Here is an 11,958-nt window from a genome sequence, read left to right on the forward strand (position 1 = left end):
GGCACAGGTACAGGTCACATTAAACATATATGGAGCTGCTCGAGGGGGGAAACTGCCTCCACGCAGGTCTCCAATTTATGAAGGGTCATGATAGTGCAAGATCTAGCCAGCAGCAGCCCCATAGATGACCTGACATTATTTTGAAGGAACAACATTTAATACATCAAAATAAGTGTCATTTAAATTGTCACTAGCAAAAGGGAGCTCGCATAGGATAGAATGAAAATTCAGATCATTATGAGAGTAATGGAAGAAATGTGGCGCAGCAAATGTAAGTAGCAAAATAGCGGCAGAGGAAGTGTGCAATGTGGTTCCTGTGGTTTGGTTTTGCTCCACCATTGGCCCAGTTTAAAGGCAAGACAAAAATAAGATGTGCCTCAACGAGATGTTGAGGACGGGGATATATCATACTGCATGAACGGACCTATTTGATGTAGGGTGTCGTAACAGTCCACAGCATTGACCATTGTCTACTTCCAGACGTTATATCTGGATTGTTTCAAATCTAGATGCTTTTTGGATCCATTTGCTACAGGCATATACAGATGCCCCTCCATTTGGCAAAGCTTATAGGACTCGAGTGCTGCTGGCTGCTGAACTGAGACACTGACAAAAAACGCAAAGCCTCTGCTGCATCACAGGTTTTATTGCCAAATGATGTTAAAAGCAATCAAAAGAAAAGCTAACCAGGATGAAAAAGGATTATGTCTCATCCCTTAAATGAAAGTTTTCCATAAGTACTTTTTGATGCCACCCACCACTGAATATGCATGGCATAAAAGAGACCAGGAGATAAGAAAATTCAAGACCACTGTGTCAAGAACATTAATAAACGATAATATTTGGAACATAAATATGCAGGCTGTATCCATTTCAACTTATTTCCATGTAAATTTTCAGGTTGCAGTTTCAGAACTTAGAATTAAATAAGAGTTCCACTGACTTGAAGTCTTGTGACTTAAAATGATGAGTTGAACAAATTTACTGCTGTGTTCAGCTGTGTTGTACAAGGCAGGAAATGCACTCAGCATGTTTTTGTTCAACTACAAGAACACATGTGCACAATTATGTCAGGAAGAAGTACGAGTAATAGTCATAGCATTTTGTATTTGTTTTTAGTTTGTATTGAACTGAAGCACCCCCCCCTCCAAAAACAAAAAAAAAACACACTGCTTTTAGCTACTTGCCTTTTTGGCCATTGTTGTGTGTTGTTGTCCATATTAAAGCTCATTTATCCATAAATGACACAGATCTAGCAGGCCAGTCATTAAAATTTGTTCATGACACCACTGGAAAGTTTTGCACAGTTGTTGTGTAGATGTTTGGGGATCCAATTTAGTTCTAATTTTTTTGTAGCTCAGATGGGAACGGAAAAAATGTTGCTTCACGTGCATTCATAGATCTGAAACATCAGAACTGTGTCACACATGAAGGGGAAAAACATCCACTGAAGTCACTCGTACTGTGAAGGAAGCTTAAAGCTATAGCTCTGTTTCAGATCAACCAACATAACGTTATAGTGTGGGAGTGAGTTTTATTGAAAAAATATACCATAAAATAATGTTCAGCCTCATGTAACATGTCCACACACAACACACAAATAACACATATTCTGTTTAAATAGTATTTAAACTATTGTCCCCATCTATTGTTATCACTTACTCTTACTCTTGCAAGAGTGGTATCAACATCCTCTTTTCTTGCCCAGAAACCATCAAGAGAAAAGTAATACAACAGAGGATCCAAACAACAGTTCACACTGGCAAGACATATCAGTGGCGTCGAAGCAGGTCTCCAGCTATCAAAGAGAACAACCAATGACACAGGAAAGAAAAACACAGTAAACATCACCAAGTTCATGACAAAAATCAGCATGACATTCACCTTGTTGCTGACCCTTGCAGAGTCACTGAGATGTGTGCGAAGAGTCCAAGACACCAGAGCGGTGCACACAATGTTGACTACCAGCATGGTGAACACCAGCACAGGTTGAAAATAAGCCATTCCGGATCTTTGAGGACGGTTAAATTCAAAACAGGTGGATTCATTGTTGCCTCTTAAAAATCTTGTTAAGTCCACACTCTCTGGGATGCTCACGACCACCACAAGCAGCCAAACGAGCGCAGCAGCTTTCGAGGCATTGGAGGAGGTTCGAAGATGTCGTGACCTCAGAGGATAAACCACAGCCAGCAGCCGGTCCACGCAGATGGTGGTGATGAAGATGGAGCTGGAGCGGATGTTGTTGTGAAAGAGTATCATAATCCAGACGCACGCCGTAGCACTTAGTGGCCAGGTGCCTGTGGCGTAAAAGTAGACCCTCATGGGCAGAGAGATGACGAGCAGCAGGTCTGAGATGGCCAGGTTAACCATGAAGACAGCGCTGGGGGACTTGAGACTGTGGCGTCTGAGCAGAATCCACAGCGACACAGCATTGAGAGGCAGACCCAGCACCGTTACAGAGCCAAACACCAGAGCGTAAGGCATGTTCACCATGTCCACCATGTCCAGATCTGTTCCGTTTTTTCTCATGGATAAGTTACTCATGTTTTGATTCTGAGAGAAATGCAGAAGTGTGGGCGAGTGATTGTGACTGCGACAGAAACCACAAGCCCCGCCTGATGAATGAAACAGGAAACACGTTTAACGAGAGTTGAAATACTGTGGTGTTCAAGTGTGACAGAGTTTTCAGGGGGGTTGAGGTCATGCAAAAAAACCACAACGAACCAACAATCACTAAATATTAGACCCATAAAACAATGCTTATTTTGACTTGCCATTTGATTCATCCACAGCTCCTAACAGTGATACATATAATCAAGAGAGAGCAAAAGGCAGGATGCACTGCATCAAGTGTACCACAGAAACCTACAAAAATTAAATACAATTACAAAAATATAATTTTGTAAGAAAGTGTTAGATAAGTTCATTCTGGTCAAGGGATCCCATTTCTGTGAATGGTGGTGTATAAGTTGAGCCTACTGAGATACCATCTGTGGTGCAGATATCTGCTATTGGACTAAAAGACTCATGCACACCTTCAGTTGTTGTGTGTAGGAGGAAATGTTCAAAGGCAAGAAGAAGAAGAAGAAGAGAAAGCTGTCATGATTTTATTGCTTCCCATCTCAGAACTGCATCCATAGCGACTGTCTGTTATACAGAAATAACAAACCATGGAATGCCATAATTGACCAATCAGAATCAAGTATTCAAGAAAGCCATGTAATAATGTTCACTAATTACTGGCTGAGCAGGGAGGAAAAATGACTGTAATTATGCTGCCATTGACATGTTTCATGAAGTATTTTGCCACGTCTCCCCAGTGTTGAATGATTGATGTTGGACATATCTGTCATACAGATATGGAAAGTCTTCAAAGAATCTAAATTTACTAATTACCCCAATTATTGGATTTACCTGCATTTGTGGGGTTCTAGCATCAATTCACTGACATACACAAGCTGTTAAAAATACATTTAATGGGATCCTATACAAATAAGAGACATTTAAAGAAGAAAACTCGCAATGTTCTGAGAAAGTAAGACTAAGTACATCCTACTGTAACTTTAGAATAACTCAATCTGAGTGCACACTACTGTATTTCATTTGGGCTGTACCATTGAACTGAACAGAAGTCATTAGCTAACACACGTTGTCTTACAGATGACAGTAGCCATGAAGTTTCACACACTGAACTCAGAAACAGAACTGAGAAGAGACAGAAACTATTCGGTCAATATTTCAGAGTTGTTGTTGAATGTCAATACACAATTTCATGGGAATCCTTCCAATAGTTGTTGAGGGGTTTTTCACTCTACAAGCATGGCTAGGGTTAGTTTCTGTAAGATGTAGTATAAATTTCATACTCATAATGATTTGCTGGGTTATTTATTCATGGCAGATTCTTATTTTTCATGAATAAATTCTGACTCTCTGTCACTACCCCTCAGCCTCAGACTTATCTCTCTTGTGCTCGACTGGTTATGAATGGAACTTTCCAGTCTTTGAAGGCATTTGGTGGAAGGGTGGAAAATGGCAGACTTTCCCACCTTTGCTCGTCACCTGATCTCCTCACCCTAACTATAGTCAGATAGTGACCGCACACATAAAAACTTAAGGATTAAGGATTCCGGACCAACGCTGATAACACATGTTGCTCTGCAGTTCATCAGTCTCATGATGTGTATGTGTGCAGGAACTATCACAAACACTTGTGGTTTATTCATTGTAACTACATGTACTATGTACTTTGTACATATTTTCTCTTGAAGTCTGTGTAAAATATGAGAATAACTCAAATTCATCGCTTTGAGACACAGACAAAGATGTGTCTATGTGCTATTAGAAATGTTAATACAATATTGCCTGGACCAAATGGTTTTATTTGATTCAAAGGAATCGTTTGCCATTTTGGGAAATGCACACACACGCACTTGCTTTCTTCACCAAGAGCTAGATGAGAAAATCAATACCATTTTCAAATGTGTAGGTTAGATATGAAGCTGGAGCTAGCAGCCAGTTAGCTTAGCTAAGTATAAAGTCTGTGACTAGACTGGCTCCTTCCAGACATAAAATCCAGACTGCTTCTTGGCCAGATGATCAAGTAACTCTGGTGATTGCCTGGCAAATGTTGTTTTTAAACTTCTTATTTTTGGTATAAAAATCTGGAAAAACTGTAAATTACTAACCTTTAAACTTAGTTGTATTGATTTCAAGCAAGAGTCACCAGTCCAGTCCTTTACTAACTATGAAGAGAACTATAATTATGGATTATGCACATAAAACGATATGGTCTCCACTTTGTGATTGTGGGATATTTTGTGTACATTTGGGATAATACAGTATATCTCAGTTAATCTACCTGGATATTAAGCCACGTCATAACAAAAAGCAGAAAAGTCAGCTTCTCTGAATATACTGTGCTATGACACATGCTGACGCTGCATACTGACATCTCTATTTGTAAATAGCGAGCAAAATTAATGTCAATGTTGCCTGATGCTTTTTGCTCATCTGTGTTTATTATTAGATCTGGGAGTAGATGAGGACACCACCTGGGAGAGTGAAGTATCTTTGTGCAATCACACATAGTAGCAAACTTCATACTTTTCACCTTATCACTCAATCTCCAATTTACCACTTGTGCAATTTTTTCTTCAGACTCTCTCAGCTATAACCTTTTAAAAGATTGAAATGAAAATGGCTGCTGTAGTGACAGCAATTATGTGATTTAGTTTGACTCACACATTTAAATAAAAGGTGTGGATCCTTTGGAGAGTATTAGACTGGCTGGCTGGCTGGCTGGCTCATCAATGCATGCAGGGCACAAGAGAGCCTAAATTGATTTATCTGGTAGAAGCAAGGATGCCATTTTCTCTACGCCCTAATATTTAAGAAACTTGAGTGCTTCTCAAGACGGATAATCTTTGTTATTAGTGCTGCAGGTAAAAACACTGCTTTAAAATGCTGGGCCTGCTGCTGGTGTAGACAGCTAGATGGACAGAGGGAGTTGGGAGAGGCAGGCAGGTTGTTTTCTTCTCTGAGTTTGTATGCAACAAGGCAAGTTTTAAAAAAAAAATCTAGTTTTCTTTGTCGCTCCCTATTACATCTATTCTGCTCTTTTTTTCCTTCCTGTTTAGTCTGCCTGTTATTTATTCAGGTATCAATGCAACATTTTTTTAATTTTAACTCCCACATTAAACAGATTTCTAGAACTGCCTTTTTCCATCTACGTAATATTGCCAAAATCAGGCCCATCATATCCACTGATGATGCAGAAAAATTGGTCCATGCATTTGTCACTTCTAGGTTGGACTATTGTAACTCATTATTATCAGGCTGCCCCAATAAGTCGTTAAAGACTCTCCAGCTGGTCCAGAACGCTGCTGCTCGTGTTCTGACGAGAACTAAAAGAAGAGACCACATTTCTCCTGTACTGGCTTCTCTTCATTGGCTTCCAGTAAAATCTAGAATAGAGTTTAAAATCCTTCTCCTCACCTACAAGGCTCTTAAGGGTCAGGCCCCATCATATCTTAAAGATCTTATAGTACCGTACTACCCCACTAGAGCACTGCGCTCCCAGACTGCAGGTCTACTGGTGGTTCCCGAAGTCTCCAAAAGTAGTTCAGGAGGCAGAGCCTTCAGCTATCAGGCTCCTCTCCTGTGGAACCTCCTTCCAGTCTGGGTTCGGGGGGCAGACACCCTCTCTACATTTAAGAGTAGACTAAAAACCTTCCTTTTTGACAAAGCATATATTTAAGGGCTGGCTCAGGCCTTAGACCAGCCCCTAGTTATGCTGCTATAGGCTCAGACTGCCGGGGGACTCCTATGGTGCACTGAGCTCCTCTATTCTCTCTCCTCCTCTTCCTCTCCATCGTTATGTCTCATGTCAGCCAAATGTCTGCCTCTAACTTGCTATCTTCCCCGGAGCGTTTCTGTGCTTTCTCATCTCTCAGGTTCCTGTGGATCCTGTGGATCCTGGTCCTGGCCCTGCTGATGTGGTTCTCTGGTTCCTGTGGGTCCTGGTCCCGGTCCCGCTGATGTGGTTCTCTGGTTCCTGTGGATCCTGGTCCTGGTTCTGCTGATGTGGTTCCCTGGTTCCTATGGATCCTGGTCCTGGTCCTGCTGATGTGGTTCTCCACCAGCCAATGGATGTGCATCTGTCCAAGGCTCCAGCCTGTCCGTCCTTGGGAGCTGGATCTCTCCTTCACTGTGGTGCTCCCGGAGGTTTCTCTTTTCCCACTGGGGTTTTTGAGTTTTTCCTTCCCGAAGAAGGAGGGTCATAAAGGGCAGGTGATGCCTCGGACTGATCCATCGGACTGATCCATTGGCCTCATCGACTGCTGGACTCTTTATTAGATTGTTTGTTCGCTTACACTTGTTTATTTCAGTGGACTTTGTAAAGCACTGTGAGACACTCTGTTGTGATATTGGGCTATACAAATAAATTAAAAAAAAAAAAAAAAAAAATTATGATTCAGTAAGAAAGACAAGCTCTGTCAAGTCTGTCAACTCTGTCAAGTGACAAGTCAACAACACTGTATGCTACGTGCTCATCAAGAAACACCAAAGCCAGAGTTAACAAGTGATTGTGAATACAATTGCAAATCTACAAAATCCCAGAAAGAGATGTTTGGGTGGACCACACTTCTACCACTGAATAATGGATCAACATTCAGCAAGTGGTGAGACACAAAAGTCTAGCGGACTACCCCTTAGGCGTCAGGAAATTATAAATGTAAGTTTAAAGCTGCAGTAATCAATATTTTTACATGAGCAATGGCTCATGATTTAAGCAAGTTTTAAGAGTCAGCTATTGATTTTAGAACTGTGCAAAAATGAGAGGAAACCAATAAAATGACAGATGAAGTCAATCCAAAAATCTGAAAGTGTACCGCATGCATTCAAAAATAGTCAGAAAAAACAGTAGTTCAGTACAGTAGTGCAGTAGTTAAAGCTGCTATAATAAATCATTTTAATGCATCCATTGTATTAACAATGGATTAAATGACTGTAAATACTGGACTCAATATAAATGCCAATGTTGCTCTGTGTTATCTGGATGTGTAAAAAAGGCAACTAGTTAACCATCTTAAGTCTGTCAGACCCCGGTACATTAAATATTCAGCTTGCTGAGTTCTCATCCCAAATCAAACATGAATTATGCTGGGATGTAAACTGAGGGGCCAGTTCACCTAACCAAAATGGCTGAGTAGGTGGAGTTGTACCGGGAATGGCTCTGGATAATATCTGGATAATCTGGAGACCTCACCATCAACAGCATTCCTAAAACTACTTTCTACTGTAAAAGTAGTCCCAATATAGCTATCCACTGCCAGATCTGTGGATTATCTGGACAGTTTCTGGAGAAGAAACATTGGTATTATGTTTTCAAATCATTTGACCTTGCTAGGTTTGCTTAAGGCTTAACAGCTGAACTGCCGATCCTGTTCACAACAGAAATGGTGATATGATTTTATCTGGTAACTGTGATGTGTCACTTCCTTCCATTCATGCAGTAAGCATTTCTGTTCTGTTACATGTTGTTACAGAACACTGTTGTTACACTCAGCTATCTTCCACTCTAAATCAATGCAAGTTGCCCGTACTGATGTGATTTGACTTTTATTGTTTAAGCAGCCTCTTAGTTACCCACAAGTCTCTTGTTGTTGCTTTTCTAGCATTTTCTTGCACTCACTGTGGTTCTAGGCCTGTTCTGTTTGCAGTAAGTGATTCTTTGTCTTTGTTTTATTTTACAGAGTTTTGTTTATACGTGGCATTGCATCCATTTGTTTTCAGACTGACTGAGTCCAGATCTACAAGCAGGTTCATAGAGATGCACCTTTTGCAAAGAAAGATTGTATAAAAGAACCTTGTTTGATTTGACTGACTAAACTAAAACTACTTTTCAGTGTCAGTTGGGTTGCTGTGCCTGTCTTTGTACACACAGGAAGTGACTTTGTGCAATGACTTGAGAGCCAAAAGTTTGGTAGACTGCGCAAGAACACTACAGAGAGAAGTGGGCCACACAGAAACAGAAAAATAAGCAAAGGAAAGTGGTTAAAAGCCAAGCAGGAATGAATGAGGTCAATGGCTGTTTATTCACTTTTCCCTTAACATGGTATGTATGGGCAAAAGGAGTGCTGGGGTTATTAGGGGAGAGGCTGACTGGAGTTTTTGCCTCTTATCTCTAATGAAATCATCGGTCCATTTTTGGGCAGTGTGGATAGAGTGCCACTCTCCTGCACCAGGAAGGGTGAGGAGACAACCACTGCTGTGCTCACTTCATTAAAATTTCCATTTCTGCAGCGGCAGGAGTCACAATGAGCCATGCTCTCACGGCCTGCAGAGCAAACGTATGTGTTCATGCCAGCATCAGTACGCAGCTGGTAGTTTGAAAATGACTGAGCAGTGACCCATGGTACTGTGGATGTGTGTTTGTGAGTGCATGTAGCAGGATAGATCATTTTGGATATGGACAATTTAATTTCTTTTCTCCTCCTCTGCTGCTTCAGTCAGGTAAATATCATCACCGTAAACACAACAAGTCAATACGGCTGTGGAGCATGAGTGCTGCGTTCCGTCCCAGTCTGTCACTCCCTCTCCTGGCTGTTGTCAGTGGAAAAGACACGGATTTGAAAAGATTAAATGCTTTTGACAATTTTTCTGCCATTACCAGCTGGGCCAAGGCAATTAACCCACTTCATATGTTTCATCTGAGGCCAAAACAACAAAACAATTTAATCTGCCCCAAGCTGTGGGACACTTTATTAGTCCCATGCATAAAGAGGAAGTTGGAAATTTAAGCTCAAATGGTTCTTTATTGCCTTTCCTTTTCCAATAAGTGGCTGCCATCTTGAATCTTAACAGGTTCTGAAAGTATGGGCTGATTACCTATGCAAATGAGCAGAAAGCTATAATAAAGCTGTCAACAGAAATAAACGGGTCTAACAGAGGAGAGCGTTGCAATCTTGAGCATTGCCCGCTGGGCTAAACAAAGAGCGACAACAGTTGTGAGATGCTTAAAGTTGGAATGGGACAAAGTGACTGGTGTTTATGATTGTACAGTTTCCTCTTTGTTAGCTCTGTTTTTGTTCTCCAGCAGGTAGTCCAGAGTGGGTTTTTTTTAGTTGTTTTTTTTTTACTGAAAACAGTTGACTGCTGCACCAAACACAACACTTCATTACTGTGATCTTAACTCTTTGATTGTTGTAATTTTCAAGTTAAGATACAATATTATTCAGTGAGATAGCGTACAGTAAATTACTGTGTCATATACTGTGTTTACAGTATATGAGCAAAGCACACAAATTGTGCTGTTGTTGGCTACAAAAACCAGAACAACAGTCTTCATGTCCTCCCACCATGTGTGTAAGTGAAGACCACTGACTTTATATTGGATGAATCTGTGACAGAAATGTTCCCACAATAACTGCAAAATGGTGATGTGCTTTACTGTACCACATTCATTTACTCAGTATTACTTTCTTAACGGCAGCCAGTAATGGTAAAGGCTCAAAAATGGATCAATACCTGCTGACTTGGAAGCTCTAAGTTTTGCATGAATTATGTTGTTTTGCTTTTAGTTGGCAGGTTGGTCTGTTGAACTTAGTGTTAGCATATTGCTCGGCTAATATGGCTCCCCTTTAGAGACAGCAGAGCTGATCAAGCCCCCAGGAAGTGTGTCAGGCTTTGATGCCAATTTTACAGAGTGGCCAAACCGTGTAGTTACAACAATGGCGTCTATCATGTGATGCCATTGGGCCCAAAAAGAGTTTTTTCCATAGACTTTGTCACAATCTGCTGTGCTGGTCTGCTGCTCCTGGTATTTTTCCACACTCTCTGACCTACTTACCTGGCCACGCCTCCCTATCAGTGGCAATCACCCTCACCTGGTTCCCCAGCTGCATTCAATTACACTCACCTGCCTATTTAGGCTCAGCAGTAGACTCATTCAGTGCCAGATTGTCTTCGCTCCATGCCTGACCTTCCAGCACTCCTGTTCGGACTGATTTCCTGGTTTCGACCCTGTTTGCCCCTGACTACAGTTCCTCGTCTCTGCCCTGGTAATTACCTAAGCCTTCTGTTCCTGACCACGAGCTACGCCTGTGTCCGTCCTGTCTTCTGTCTGCCTGCTGACTGCCTGACCTCCTGCCTGTCACCGATTCTCCGCCTGATTGCTCTTCCAGTACTGTGCTGCTATTGGGTCCTGCAAACACCCGTTACAGTACAATCTGGCCAGAAATGGACCCAGCGCACAACCCCTCTGCATTGGATCGCCTGGAGGCGGTGGAAGGCGCCCTCCAGAAGCATGAGACGCTGTTGGCAGCAGCTGTTGCTGAAACCAGGCAGCTCGCTGCGGCTAATGGGCAGGCGTTAGCCACTTTAGCCTCCCAGCTTCAGCAGCTGACCACACACCTCTCTCAGCAGGCTGTCCTCCCACCTTCTCCTCCAGCTCCACCTGTCCAGCCGGCTCGTGCTTCTTTGTTGGCTAGGGACGCGCCGGAACCGCAGGTGGGAACCCCAGAGCGCTACAATGGAGATCCAGAGACTTGTGGGCCATTTATCACAAACTGTTCCCTGTTGTTTTCCCTGCAACCTCGCACTTTCGCCACGGAGGCAGCTAAGGTGGCATTCGTTATCAACCACCTGACGGGCAGAGCACGGTTGTGGGGAACTGCCGAGTGGGAGAGACAGTCTTCCGCCTGTGGGTCATTCCAGTCTTTTGCTGTGGAGCTGCGAAAAGTGTTTGGATTAGGAGCATGCGGCGCAGAGACGGCAAGGGGACTGATGAGCATGCGACAGGGGAACGGCACAGTGGCTGACTACTCTATCGATTTCCGCACCAAGGCCAGCCAGAGTAGTTGGAATTCTGCTGCCCTCTGTGACGCTTTTCTTCATGGACTGGCTGACTACGTGAAGGATGAGTTGGTTTCGCATGACATCCCGGTCACGCTTGATGAGGTGATCGAACTTGCGACCCGAATAGATCTCCGAGTCCAGGGTCGCCGCCGGGAGAGGCAATCGATCCCTGTCCATCCTGCTCCATCTGTCCACTCCCGCGGGGCCCTGCCCAGCACCTGTTCCACGTCGGGGTTGCCAAGTAGGGATTCCGAGCCTATGCAGCTGGGCCGTACCTCCCTCACCCAAGAGGAACGGGATCGTCGGCGCCGAGCTGGTCTTTGTCTGTACTGTGGTCAGGCCGGCCATTTTGTCTCAAGATGCCCAGTAAAAGCCAAGGCTCACCAGTAGTCGGGGAGATACTGGTGAGCCCAACCTCAACCCAGCCTTCCCGCCAGAGACTGCTAGTTCAAGCCCAGCTTCTCCTGACTGACGGCCCACACACACTGGCCACCCTTATAGACTCTGGAGCTGACGCCAGCTGTATGGACGGGGAGCTTGTGCGACAGCTGGGGCTCAAGCGGGCTCCACTTCCCCATCCGGTGCCTGCCAGAGCTTTGG

The 11,958-nt window shown here is 43.2% G+C and overlaps 1 protein-coding gene across 1 annotated transcript; it reads right to left on the reverse strand.

The window, feature by feature from the left end:
* Nucleotides 1-1,556: 1,556 nt before the first annotated feature.
* LOC139200428 (lysophosphatidic acid receptor 6-like) lies at nt 1,557-2,504 on the reverse strand. Its single transcript, XM_070829725.1, has one exon. The coding sequence runs from the start codon at nt 2,500-2,502 to the stop codon at nt 1,633-1,635; it is 870 nt and encodes a 289-aa protein (XP_070685826.1). The 5' UTR covers nt 2,503-2,504; the 3' UTR covers nt 1,557-1,632.
* Nucleotides 2,505-11,958: the final 9,454 nt, after the last annotated feature.

Source organism: Pempheris klunzingeri, chromosome 4 (assembly GCF_042242105.1).
Source record: "Pempheris klunzingeri isolate RE-2024b chromosome 4, fPemKlu1.hap1, whole genome shotgun sequence".
NCBI classification, from domain to species: Eukaryota; Metazoa; Chordata; class Actinopteri; order Acropomatiformes; family Pempheridae; genus Pempheris; species Pempheris klunzingeri.